General features: G+C 53.2%; 1 protein-coding gene across 1 annotated transcript; it reads left to right on the forward strand.

Annotated features, from left to right (window-relative positions):
• Window positions 1-1,032: 1,032 nt before the first annotated feature.
• CCDC177 (coiled-coil domain containing 177) lies at window positions 1,033-10,301 on the forward strand. Its single transcript, XM_081830347.1, has 2 exons — window positions 1,033-1,352; window positions 2,297-10,301. Exon 2 carries the CDS (start codon window positions 2,325-2,327, stop codon window positions 4,437-4,439), a length of 2,115 nt encoding a protein of 704 aa, XP_081686473.1. The 5' UTR covers window positions 1,033-1,352; window positions 2,297-2,324; the 3' UTR covers window positions 4,440-10,301.
• Window positions 10,302-12,534: the final 2,233 nt, after the last annotated feature.

The following is a 12,534-nucleotide window of genomic DNA, read 5'->3' on the forward strand; positions in this document are numbered from 1 at the left end:
ACGGCCCAGGTCAACCAGGCCCACTCCTCCTGCTACTCTTCCCCCTCAAGTCCCAATCTTCCCTGCCTTGGGTGACTATAGTGCCCAGCTAACAGGGCTTTCTGCCTCCTGTTGACCCCCCTAAAGCCTTCACGCCATTGTTGCTAGCGTTATGTTCCAAAAATAGAAACCCAATCACGTCGTTTTCCTGCTTTCAATCCTTCCCTTGCTCCCCACTGCCTGACAGCATCAAGGTTATTAACAACATAGTTCACCATGCTCTCTAATATTATGTCCCACCCACCTGCCAAGCTCCTCCCTCCAGTCCTCCTCCCATCTGTCTTCTATGGCTACTACCACTCCAAATGGAAAAAAGGTGGGGAGGAGGTATCTCAAAATAACACTCATTAAAGGGCACTAATTGGTTCTAATGTGTGTAACCTGGGACCAGGAAGTCCTCCAAATTTGCATTAAACACTAGTCGCACATTTTCTGCCTGTCTCAAACCTATCTGAATGTTCTTAGTTTTTCTTAAAAAAATAAAATCATAGTTTGGATTAGGAACCCTATTTCTATCTAATTATTCACTATCAACTTTATATGTTTCTCAGGGTCCCCTTGAGAAACAAGCCAAGCTATTCCTTCATTCTAGCCAGTTAAGGTGCTTATGGAATAGGGTTTCTCAGTGGATATATCCATCAAGTGTGTGTGTGCGTGTGTGCATATCCATCTCCAAATATATATATCTCCATATCCACCAAATACATATATATCCATCTCCCTGCAAATATATGTGTGTGTGTATATATATATATATATATATATATATCCATCTCCCTCCAAATAAATATAGATCCACCTCCCCCAAATATATATATATGGATGATATATATATGGAGATGGATAGATCTCCATTTCCACCAAACACATATATATGCATCTCCACCAAATATATATGTATTTCTCTTCTTCGCCCTCTAAGCAAACAAACCCACACCCTTGAACGTCCACCAGGAGGCGCCGGGGGCGTCGCCAGACCTGCGGTACCTTCACCATTGGAGAGACCGCGAGGGATGCAGCAGCGATGGAACCCGGCTTCCTTTTTCAAGAATCAGCGTGAGGGAAGGGAGCAGAGCCGCGGGATTTTAGGGAGCCCTTGTCCCACTCCCCCTCCCGCGTGTAGGTAGCGTCTGGGATGTGTGCGGGCCCCATGGAGAGACGCTGGCGGTGGCTGCGGTGGCAGCTGGGGCTCCTACCGCGGCTGCAGCCGGCAGTAATCGGACCCCGCGGGCGCGGGGATTGAAGACGCGCAAGGGAGAGCGGCGAGCTGCGAACAAAAGCCCTCGGCGCGGGGCCCGAGCCCGGGACGTGCGGTGAGTGACCCCGCCCGGAGACCCGGGAGCGGCGGGCACTGGCGTGGCCGGGCTGAGTCCCCAGAGCCCACCTCGCTGGGATACCGTAGGGGGACTCGGAGGGCACCCAGGGGCAGGTGTCCAAGGCTAGATTGGGGTGGATGGTGCCTTTAGCACATTCAGACTTGGAGGGGATCGGGTGCATTTGAGAGGACACAGACGCCTTCTCCGTCCCCAGCCAACACCGGGGGTGGGGGTAGGGGGGACTGGCATAGCTCCCAGCAAGCCCTGCCCAAAAGACAGAACAAGAATCGAACACCCCTCTCGGGGAGGCCTTTTGTAATTGAGGCATTTCTTTCAGCCCTTCCATCAGCCCCGGGCCCGGGTCTCCTTTGGCAGGGGGCAATCATATAATATGCATCATGTAAATTTAATCATACAAATCACAGGGCCTCTGAGCCTAATCCCAAATAAACTTCTTCCCTAGGTAAATGGGGTCCTCGCAGCAATGCACTTTGAGGATGAACAGGCCTCTTCGTTTTTTGTTCCTGCAAAGCTGCATCCCCGGTCCCCGCCTAAGCTACAAACAAATACACTAATCCTCCGGGGAATCCTCCACTGCCTCCCTGGCCCACTACTGCCTGCACCGCGATTTTTTCATCTTAACTTGCAGCAGGAAGTAGATGCCTCCAGCGGGCCAGACGCCCTGGGAAGCCGGGCCCCAGGCCCCTGGCCGGCACACCCGGGCTGAGGGAGGTTGAAGCTTTTCTCTTTGCACCGGTCCCCGCCCCCTCCCTCCCGCCCCCCGCCTGGGTTTTCAGGGCATTGGTATTATGATTTACGTTCCACTGGGCCTCTGAGCCTAATCCCAAAGCTGATTAAGTTGGGAGGGGGTGTATATGAATGGGGCGGGGACCCATTCTGCTCTCATGTATTCCTCGGTGTCCCTACCTTGTCTTCCGCAGGGACTCCGCAAAAGGACAGGGCTCAGCCATGGTGGACCCCGTGCCGGAAGAGGAAAAGGCGGGAACCGAGCCTGAAGGTTCGGAAGGGGACGCAGCCGCCGCATCTGTGCCCCCCGACGCACAGGGCGCCCAGCAGTCCGCCGCCTCCTCGGCCTCGGCCTCCGCCTCGGCCTCGGCGGCGGCGCCCCACAAGGCTGAAGTCCCGAGCGCAGCGGAAGAAGGCGGGGGGCGGGAGCAGTCTCCGCTGCTGCACCTCGACCTCTTCAACTTCGACTGTCCGGAGGCGGAGGGCAGCCGCTACGTGCTGACCAGTCCCCGCTCGCTGGAGGCCTGCGCGCGCTGCGCCGTCAAGCCAGTGGAGCTGCTGCCGCGGGCCCTGGCAGACCTGGTGCGCGAGGCGCCGGGCCGCTCCATGCGGGTGGCCACCGGCCTGTACGAGGCCTACGAGGCGGAGCGGCGCGCCAAGCTGCAGCAGTGCCGGGCCGAGCGAGAGCGCATCGTACGCGAGGAGAAGCGGCGCCTCTTCACGCCGTTGGGGCCCGCGGCCGCCGCCGCCTCGGTCCCCAGCGCGGGCGGCAGCAGCAGCAGCTGCAGCAGCGCCAGTCTCCCGGCCTCGCCCGCGCCGCGTGCGACCCGCAAGGCCTCTTCCAGCCCATCTCCAGCCCGGACGCAACCACCGACCGCGGCGTCGCGGGCAGGTAGGAAGAGCCACTCGCTAGACTCGCTGTCCCGCCGGCGCGAGGGCGCCCTCAGTTCCGAGTCTGGAGCGTCGTCGTCGTCCTACAGCGGGGAGAGCCTGCGGGAGCTGCGCTGGCCTCTGCGGGCCTCGGCCAGGAACAGCTGCCCGGCGGGCTCCGCGTCCTCCGCCCCCAACCCCCTGGGCCGCCCTTCCGCCCTGGCCTTGGTGCCGCTCACCGGCCGCAGCTTCAGCCTGGGTGACCTGAGCCACTCTCCGCAGACGGCTCAGCACGTGGAGCGCATCGTGCGCCAAGTGCGCGCCGAGCGGGGCCTGCGCGGGGTGCCGGATCGCGACCGAAAGATCGCGGCGCTGATGCTGGCGCGCCACCAGGAGGAGCGCCTGCTGCTGGAGCAGCGCGCCGCGGCCCACGGCCAGTGGGAGCAGCAGCGCGTGCGAGCCGAGCAGCGGCGGGAGCGCGAGGAGCGGGAGAAGCAGCGCGCGCTGGAGCAGGGCCGCCGGGCCTGGGCCGCGCAGGTGGAGGAGCGGCGCGGCCGTCGGGGGCGCGAGGAGCGCGAGGAGGCGCGGCGGCGGCAGCGGCAGTGCGAGCGCGGCGAGGAGCGGCGGCGGGAGCTGGCCGAACGCCAGGGCCTGCTGCGGCGGGAGCGTGTCGAGCGCGCGGCCCGGGAGGACCGGCTGCGCAAGCTGCAGCAGGAGCAGAACCTGAAGCAGCGGGAGGAGGGCCTGCAGGAAGGGCGCGAGCGGGCCGAGCTGGTCCACAGGGAGCGCGCCCAGCGCGCGGCCCGCACCAAGCAGCGGCAGGAGGGCCAGCTGCAGCGGGAGAAGCGGGAGCTGAGCCGGGCCGAGCGGGCGCGCCACGAGGCGCTGCTGCAAGGCCGGGCCCGGCAGGAGCGCGCGGAGCGAGAGGGCTTGCGGAGCTCCCTGGAGGCCAGCTTGGGCCGCGCGCAGGAGAACTACGAGCAGCTGGTGGAGCAGCGCGCCCGCGAGCTGCGGGAGCGGGCCCGGCGGGAGGAGCTGCAGGGCCGGCGAGCCAAGGAGGTGGCCGAGCGCAAAGGGCGCGAGCACCAGGCGCACCTGGAGGCGCTGGCCCGGGCGGGGGAGCGGCGGCTGCAGCACGCGACGCAGGCAGCCGAAGAAGCCGTGCAGCAGAAAGCGCGGCGCGTGGGCCAGAGCCGGTTGGAGAAGGAGCGGACCCAGCGCGCCAATAAGCAGAAGGTGGAGAGGGACGAAGACTGCCGCCGGCAGGAGCTGCTGCAGGCCATCGGGCGCAAGCTGGAGCGGAGCGAGCAGCTGTCCCGGGAGCGGCGGAGCGCGCTGGAGACCGCCCGCTCCACAGCCCGGGCCTCCTTCCACGTGCGGGAGAAGGTACGCGAGGAGACCAACACGCGCTCCTTCGACCGCATGGTGCGGGAAGCCCAGCTGCACGCCAGCCTGGACCGCAAATGACCGCGGCCCTGAGCTGGCCAGGCGGCCCCGCTCAGCCCTGCGTGGCCTCCCTTGGCCTTTATGACCAGACTGCGGAAGTCTGCGGTCGGGGCCCAGCGCTGCGGCCTGGCCAGGCTCCCGACCGAGGAGGCGATGAGAGGACAGATAGGAGAGCTGCCAGCCCACCGCCTTTTAAAAATCGGACTTCATTTGGAAATGACATAGCACAATCTTTAACCACATCCCCTTGGTGGCTCCCGCAGCGGCCCTCGCCAAGCTTCCCAGTGTGTCTTTGGGGTTGGAGTAGAAAAAGAGCGGGGAGAGGGGGCCTGAGTCGGGACTGGGGGAGGGCCCCCGTAGGAGAGGGTGCAGCGGTGGCCGCCCCCTTCTGCAGCAGTCAGCCCAGGCACCTTCCGCATGTGGGTGTCTGAGGTGACATTGGTTACCGCAGCTGAGGAGGCGTCGCCTTGGCTCACCTCCATCTTTTAAAATAACGGCAAGTTGTACAAAGCTCAGAGGCCTCGCAGAAAAGCACAGCTCTTCCAAGGTGTTAGACCACACCAAGGGACCCCAAAAGCGATTGGTTTTTGTATGCTTGACTTTTAAACTGCCACTTGAGCAAATTCTGGTCTTAGTTAAGGTAGTTTTTTTTGGTTGATTCCCATAGGCTTTCTAGGTAGACAATCATCTGCAAATAATGATCAATTTGTGTCTTTTTTCCCTCCCATTCTCCCAAGTGACACAAGAAATCGGTTGGTTTGGTGATGCTGTTTCACTTTAGTGGAAGCCCCTGGGGGAGATGAGTTCCCTAGGCAGCATTGTTCCGCCGGATTCTGCTTTCTTGCAGGGTAGCTTCAGGGGGAGGCCGTGTCTGATGCCCACCTCCCAGTGTGGAGCCCACTCGTCGAAAGACATCAGCCATGCCTTACGAAGCAGAGCTACCTTATGTGCCTGCCCAGGCCGATCCTGCCTAAATCTCCAGCCCTGGATGCTGTCCCTGAGGGTGGGCCCAGCGAGTCTGGAGCTAGGATTCCCTCGGGGAAGGAATCATCCCAGCTGCCCTGACAGTCATCTCCTGTGGGGGCCGCTTTGCTGTGGAGAGTTGTGGTCGCTATTGTTGGTTCTGTAGCTTCCCCTCCTCCCTCACATGAGGAAAAAAGAGAATGTTCCCCCTTAAGTTCCTGGTTCCCCCTCACCTTTGCTGGAAGTGTTGAATCATTCTCTCCGTGCCTCACCTTTCCCACTGGCCAGACGGGGCCATAAGTATCTTCTCTTGGTACCTCAAGGTCTTCCGGATCCAAAGCACCGCCTCAGTATTATTTGTTGGTCTTCTTTGTGCCTTTCTTGACCTGGAGTAGAGAAGCAGGAGGGCTGCTGTTGGCCTAGTTGGTTTCTGGGAATATTGATTCCTGGGCGTTGGAAGGGGCAGTGCATTACAGCAGATAATCATTTAGCTGCTGGGGGAAAATACTTGCAAGACCAGGCCACTCCCTGGTCCCAAAAGTCCCACTCAGTTGTCTTTGGGCAACTTTAATGCCTAGAGTGCTTCCTTCCCATGAAGCCGAAATCAGCCCCCTTGGCCATATCCACCCACTGACTCTGCCTTCATCACGGAAAACATTACATTTTACATTAAATCAGGATCAGGAAATAAAAGTTACCAAAAAAGAAAAAAAGAATCAGGGTAGAGAACTACTATATTAGACATGTTTCATGTATATTCTGCTGGGCAGAATTGTCCCTAAAATGTCTGGTATTACACACACACACACACACATATACACACACTCCATCCGTACCCCCCCCCCAATTGTATGCCAGCAGGTACAAAAGCATTGTGTAGAAGGGAGCAATACTTAGGTGTTACACAGGAGCTATGCCAAGGTTTATTTCTTGAATGGATGAATTTTTCCCTCTAATTTTCTTCTTGTCGGTAATCAGGTTATCAGTGAGCTAGCTGGAATAAATGGTATTGTCTGTGAGTCGGGGCATTTGACTAAAAGGTTAATCTGATACTTACTGGTTCTTACCTTGTGGCTCCTGATTTCCTAGAGAGCTTTTGAAACGTGAATAGGAAATTCCACGTAAAACTACTTTCTTCCAAAGTACGTACATTCATTTGAGAAGGACCGCAATCTGGTTTTCTGGATAACGCACTGAAGGGTACACAGGTGATCTTACCTTGCCCTCTGTTCAGTTTGTTTTCTGACTTACTGAGTGACTTTGGATAGATCACCTCTCTGTGCCTTGGTTCCCCACCTGTGGAATGGGGATTGTGACTTTGGCCTTCCTCAGCACTGTGAAGATGAATCAGAATCAAAGAGGTTTCTCAGCCCTATGACTTCAGAATTGCAGGTGCAATGGGCATAAACAGAAAGGATCATGTGACCGGACTATGCCCAGAGAGTATAATGTACTGTTGTGATCTAGTGACGAAAGGAATGGTCTCAAAAAGCACATTGCAGCTACCTGGAATTTAAATAAAGCTTAAAAAAGAAAAGCACATTGCCAATCATAGTGTCACATGTGATGCAAAGGCCCAGGTCTGAATCTGAATGTCACCAAATTAGAGGTTTACACTTAGCGAAAAGCACTGTGTAAAGGAAAAAAAACTTGGATTCCAAAAAAGAGAGAGAGATCCATATAGCTAAGTAAAATTAAAGCAAAGACAGAAGCCAAACCTAGTCAACGTAAAGAATGGTTCTTCTAAATTTCAGATCATCCTCTAGAATATAGACCCATTGCTACATCCTAGGATAAGTGGTCATGTTGCCCTTTGAGGAGGAGCAATTTCCAGAATCCTTTGTTGGGCTCTTCATTTATATTCTCTTTGACGTGATACTAGAGAGAAGTAGTTCCTATTCTGAACTGCAGCAAGAGACAGTTGGAGGGTTGGGGGGCGATGGGGATAGTGGGTGGAGAAAGGCGTACTTCTCCTGATGTAAACATTCTAACAAGTGCCCAGAATTGGCCTCAGAGCACCATGCTGGAAGTTTTTTTACGATCCAGGAAATTGCAGCCCTGAAGCAGTCTCAGACCTTCACATTTGCCCTCTTGGAGCATCCCCGGGCTCCGAAAAGAGAGAACATGAAATGGAGTAAGGAGGAGTGGGAAGGGTTGGAAGAAGCTTTTGTTCGGTTCATTACCAAGGAAACAAGCAGGACAAAGCTGTTTCAGATGCAATCATCGGTGAAGCTAGCCCAGCGTCCTGCAATGACCAGTGCCTACACCACATCTGGACAAGAAGACGGAAGTTTCCCTTCAGAAGCACACAGACTGAACCTTCAAGGGATTTGCCAAAGGTGAAGAGTGGATGGAGGAGTGAAGGCATATCAGAATGCAGTTTGTGTTCAAGCTACTCTGTAAAGTCCACCAGTTATCATTCCTTCTCCTTTAAAAAGTCCCTTGAAACAGAGGGATGCCTGACTTTGCATAAGGGGCTGTATATTATTTAGCCTCAAATCCCCTATAGATCACACTTTAGCACCTCACATATGGTTTGCACATAAATACTAGATGGAGAGAGGGATAGATGGTGGATGGCTGGGGGACAACTGACTGGTGATCCAATGAAATCTGTGAAGGATAGATTGGGTGGGCAAACCTCCTTTCATTTGACAGATTTGTATTGAACATGTGCTGTGCGCCAGGCACTGCTTTTGATGCTGGGAAGACAAAGTCCGATCACTGACCCTGGGGACCATTGATGCTTCATTGTCATGAACAGACATCTGTATGTCCCCATTGGGCTTAACTACCTTCCTACCCTGGTATCCATCCATAGGTAGATCTGATGGTCCTTCAGGCACTGACTTCAAGCCTTTTTAGTTTCCTGGGGACACGCCATCTGCCAACCAACCGTCACTCAGTCCCTGTTGTTCTCTTTCCCTTGATTAGCCAGGAGCCTTGATTAATCAGGTCAAATTCATAAGGTCATGTACTTAATCAGTTTTAAATTACAGTAAAAAGAGAGAGTAAGATTAATTACCTTCAAGGGTGTTATTTGCCACGACGTTAACAAAGGCAGCATAAATAATGATCGTCAAAAAAAGAAAGGTAATGATCATCAACCCAGAGAATGAGCCTCAGGCCATGCAGAGTCCCAGATCACTAAAACAAGGTACCAGCTTCATCATTCAACTGTTCCGTGCTGAGACAAGAAACTCAACATTCCAGCTTAAAAAAGCAATTCCAGCTTAAAAGTTTCAACAAAAAGAGATTTCTGATCAATACTAAATTGATGAGAAAGGTTAGTGAAGCAAATATTCTTCTTAAGACTTCCAGGTGATTGTGGTTGCCCGTAGGTTGCTCTGTAGACTTGCCTTTTCTCCACCATACGACTGCCGTCTCCACCCTGCATGTCCCAGGGAAACATTTGGCAGACGAACACAAGGAAACCTGGCATTTCTTGACACAGCCTGGAAAGCAGCTTTCAGGGACCCAGCAGATAGCTCTCAGTTCCAGAAATGTTGTTTAGGCCCTATAGGTGATACACGTTTGGCTTCGGTTGTCTGATGCAGCACCTGCTGTATTCTGACCAATCACGTGCTTTAATTACCTAATTGTATAGAAGAGCACCTGGTCTGCCCACCTGTGTCCGCTGTTCCACGGATTCTGGTGCTCTCTCTAGGTGCGCCTCCTCCCAGCCCAATGCATCCCTTCACATGTCCCTTCAGGCTGGGCCCTGGTGCTGCTAGGGCTTCAAAAAGTCAGGGCTGGGACAGAGGGTGGAGTCAGTAGCAGATGTTAGGACATAGAGGGGAGGGTGGTTTCCTTTTGAGGAACAGTGATGATCATTGTTTGCACTGTTGTTACTTCTTGATTCATCAAATACTGTCCTGTCCCATATGAGCACAGACTTGGTCCAAAGTGATTTTTAAATTAGCTGCCATTTTGAAGTCTTCATGCCTTTCTTCCTCTCCACTAGTACAGTATTGGTAGCATGTTCTTGTGTCAGACACTTGCACAATTCATAGGACTGTCAGACAGTAGATCCGTATCTACTCCTGTGTGAGTGTCTGTATGCACGCACACACACACACACACACACACACACTCCTACCAGTTCCAGCATCAGCGTTCTTTCAGAGGGAGGGAAATTGTGGTTGTATTCTTCCAGGGAAGGGTAAGCTCTGAGGAAACGTAGCTGCCCCTTGGGAGGGGTCCATTGACTCCACCTACCTCCAGCTCAGAGCTGCTTCAGGCTCTGGCCTGTAAGCACAGTGTCCATATTTCCCAAGCCCAGCAATGAGCCACGCGGGTGACAAAGGGTCTTCATACTGCCACTACACTTCTCCTTTCCCCTTCTCAGTGTGACAGACTGGCTGGGAAATGGAATTTGGATGCCAAAATGTTGACATTCGGAACATCTCAGCATGATGGAATGACTAACATCCACAAAGTTCTGAACATCCAGTCCATGTGGCTGCCATAGCTTCAAGGCAAAGAGTTTGGCAAAGAAGCAAGGATCTTGACTTATTCAGACTGTTACCTACTGTTCAATGGGCTCCTCTTGTCATCTACAAAAGGAGGACAACAGATCCTACATGGTAGGCGGTTGTTAAATGGGTTAATGCTTGGAAAGCAGCTCAGTCCCTAGAAATAGCACTCAATTCATGGATATTGTTATTCTGAACTTGGGTGGAAAAGGAAGGAATGAAGTAGGTTGAACGTCAGCCAGGTGGTCCTAGTGGACACCAGGCTTTGATGGTAGCCCTTTGCAGTTGTCTGTATCCCTTGCTGTGTGGCAATCCCCCAACCAACCCAAAGGAAGGGGCTCTGGAGTAATGGTTCCCCTAGCGATGCGCTGTAGCCTGGGGCTGGGGCGGGAGGGATTACCTTGTTTACCAAATGTTTGGCAATAAAATTGACATCTGGTGGTGATTCTCAAAATTTTATTTTAAGACTTCCTTAAATGATGGCTAAGATGACCGAATGTTTTAAAATGTGTACACCTTTCTTGGGGAAGAGGATGTTTCAGTCGTGGTACCAAATTCTATAGTAGTATCTTTAGCAGAAGAGGTTGTGGGAGGTGTGCTGGTACTGCGGGCTGTGATGCCTGGCAGAAATTCTGGGATGGGCTGCCGTCTCTGCTGTGGCTGCGTGGGAATGAGAAACAGGGTCTGCGACAAGCTCAGCCTGGGAAAGTGCTGATGGCTCATTGTAGGAACAGATGTGGGAGCAGAAGGAGAGAGGTGGGTGTGTATTCGCATCGCTTCATCCTCAACAAATGACTTTTCCTAAGAAGGCTCAGAAAAGTGCTATTCTTCCCTGCCCCGCTGGCCCTGCACACAGCTGCCTGGGGGATGGCTGCACAACTGGGCTTGTAGAAGTCGAGTCCCCATTCCGGATGTAGAGCAGTGCACAGCCGAGTGGCCCGTATCAGCTCTCCCGTGTATATCAGAAAGTGAGGTGCCCTCCTGCTTTGTCACCTTTCTTCTGCCCTTGGACACCCTAGAGGGAGGCTCCAGTGGACCTTAGAGGCCTCCTGAGCCCTCAGCAAAATAGTAGAGTAGGGTGAGAAGAGTGCCTACAGGGCCAAAGTGAACAATCTGTAAACGCTGGGATTGTGGGTGATGATAACTAATGCATACTGAGCACGTACACTGTGCAGCTGCTTTAAGCACCTAATCCTCACCAGGTCTCTATGAGGTAAGTAGTAGTATTCTTCTCATTTTACAGATGAGAAAACTGAGGCACCAAGTTTAAGTGACTAGTATTGGGCATAACTGGGCTTGGACTCAGTTAATCTGGCTGTACAGCAAATGCTTGCAACTAGTCTGTTCTGTCGCCTCTTGGGAATCAGTGGGAAATATATTTTTTAAAAGTGGGCCCTCCCAGAGCCTTCCAATGCCAGCCATTTGAATCACCACCCACTGTGCCCATGCGTAAGGCCTATAGGGACTCAGGCTCAGACCCCATCTGGACCTGGTGGGTTGTGCTGAACCTGAGGGTAAGATTGAGGTTCACTGCCTGGAGAAAAGATGAGAGACTCTCATGCTGACCCTGAAGCTTAGTGCATGTTCTAGAGCAGAGGTTCTCCAAGGGTGGTCCTAGGCCAGGAGGGTCAGCACCAGCTATTCTGGGGGTGGGACCTTGCAATCTGTGTTTTAACAAGCCCTGCAGGTGATTCCAGTGTGCACCTAAGTTTGAGAATCACTGCTCTAGACCCATGCTCTCCAGTTCGGGAGTCACTAACCACATCTGCCTGTTTCAATTTAAATTAGTCAAATTTAAACAAAACTAAAAATTCGGCTCCTCAGTCACACTAGCCACCTTTCAAGAGTTCAGTAGCCACATGTCCCTGGTAGCCACCCTATCGGACAGCAGAGGTGTAGAACATGTCCATCATCACAGCAAGTTCTATTGGGTTGCACTGCTCTAGAACCCAGTAGCAGAACCCTGCTACTCCATACTGTGGTCCACAGACGATCAGCATTGGCATCACCTAGGAGTGGGTTAGAAATGAAGAATCCTGTTTCCATCCCAGAACTTCGGGTTCAGAGTCTGCTTTTTTTGCAAGATCCCCAGTTAATTCGTGCTGCTCTTTAAAGTGTGAGAGCCACTGCTCCGGAAGGCAAGCCCAAATCCAGTTCATTTTGCATGTGTGGTTAACTCCCATTGGTAAATTCTCCCCACCACCCTACCTCCTTGTTTCTAGGCAACTCTTTTCTTCCTGACAACTTTGTGTCATTGGGGCTAGGCTTGCACTTCCTAGGCCACCGGATCACATTTCAGAACCGAAAGGGAAATGAGACACCATCCATCCCTCTCTCCATTTGAATGATATGAATAAGTCCCCTGCTTTGGCCAGATGTTATGCTGGGGGTTCCCACTCTAACACATTCCATTCATTCTGATCTTATTGGGATGGTTGCAGGTGTCAAAGAGTTAGCTTCCCAACGATCCCTAAGTACGTGGTTTTCTAGAAGACTTCGTCCTGCCAAAAGGAGAAAAATAAAAAGCTACCTATTAGAGCAGTTTAATAAAAATCTCTCCTTTGCTCTCTCCGTCTCTGGGCTGCCAGCTGCATGTTTTATTTTCTGGATGTTTCCTGTACCAACTATTCCCAGTTATAACTGGCTACTCCTGCACGCAGAGGCAAGTGCTTGTTTTC

Source organism: Leptonychotes weddellii, chromosome 9 (assembly GCF_054177405.1).
Source record: "Leptonychotes weddellii isolate Sample4059 chromosome 9, ASM5417740v2, whole genome shotgun sequence".
NCBI classification, from domain to species: Eukaryota; Metazoa; Chordata; class Mammalia; order Carnivora; family Phocidae; genus Leptonychotes; species Leptonychotes weddellii.

Excerpts from the sequence above, each read along its gene's own strand:
- CCDC177 (XM_081830347.1), top strand. The coding sequence starts at position 2,325 with ATGGTGGACCCCGTGCCGGAAGAGGAAAAGGCGGGAACCGAGCCTGAA.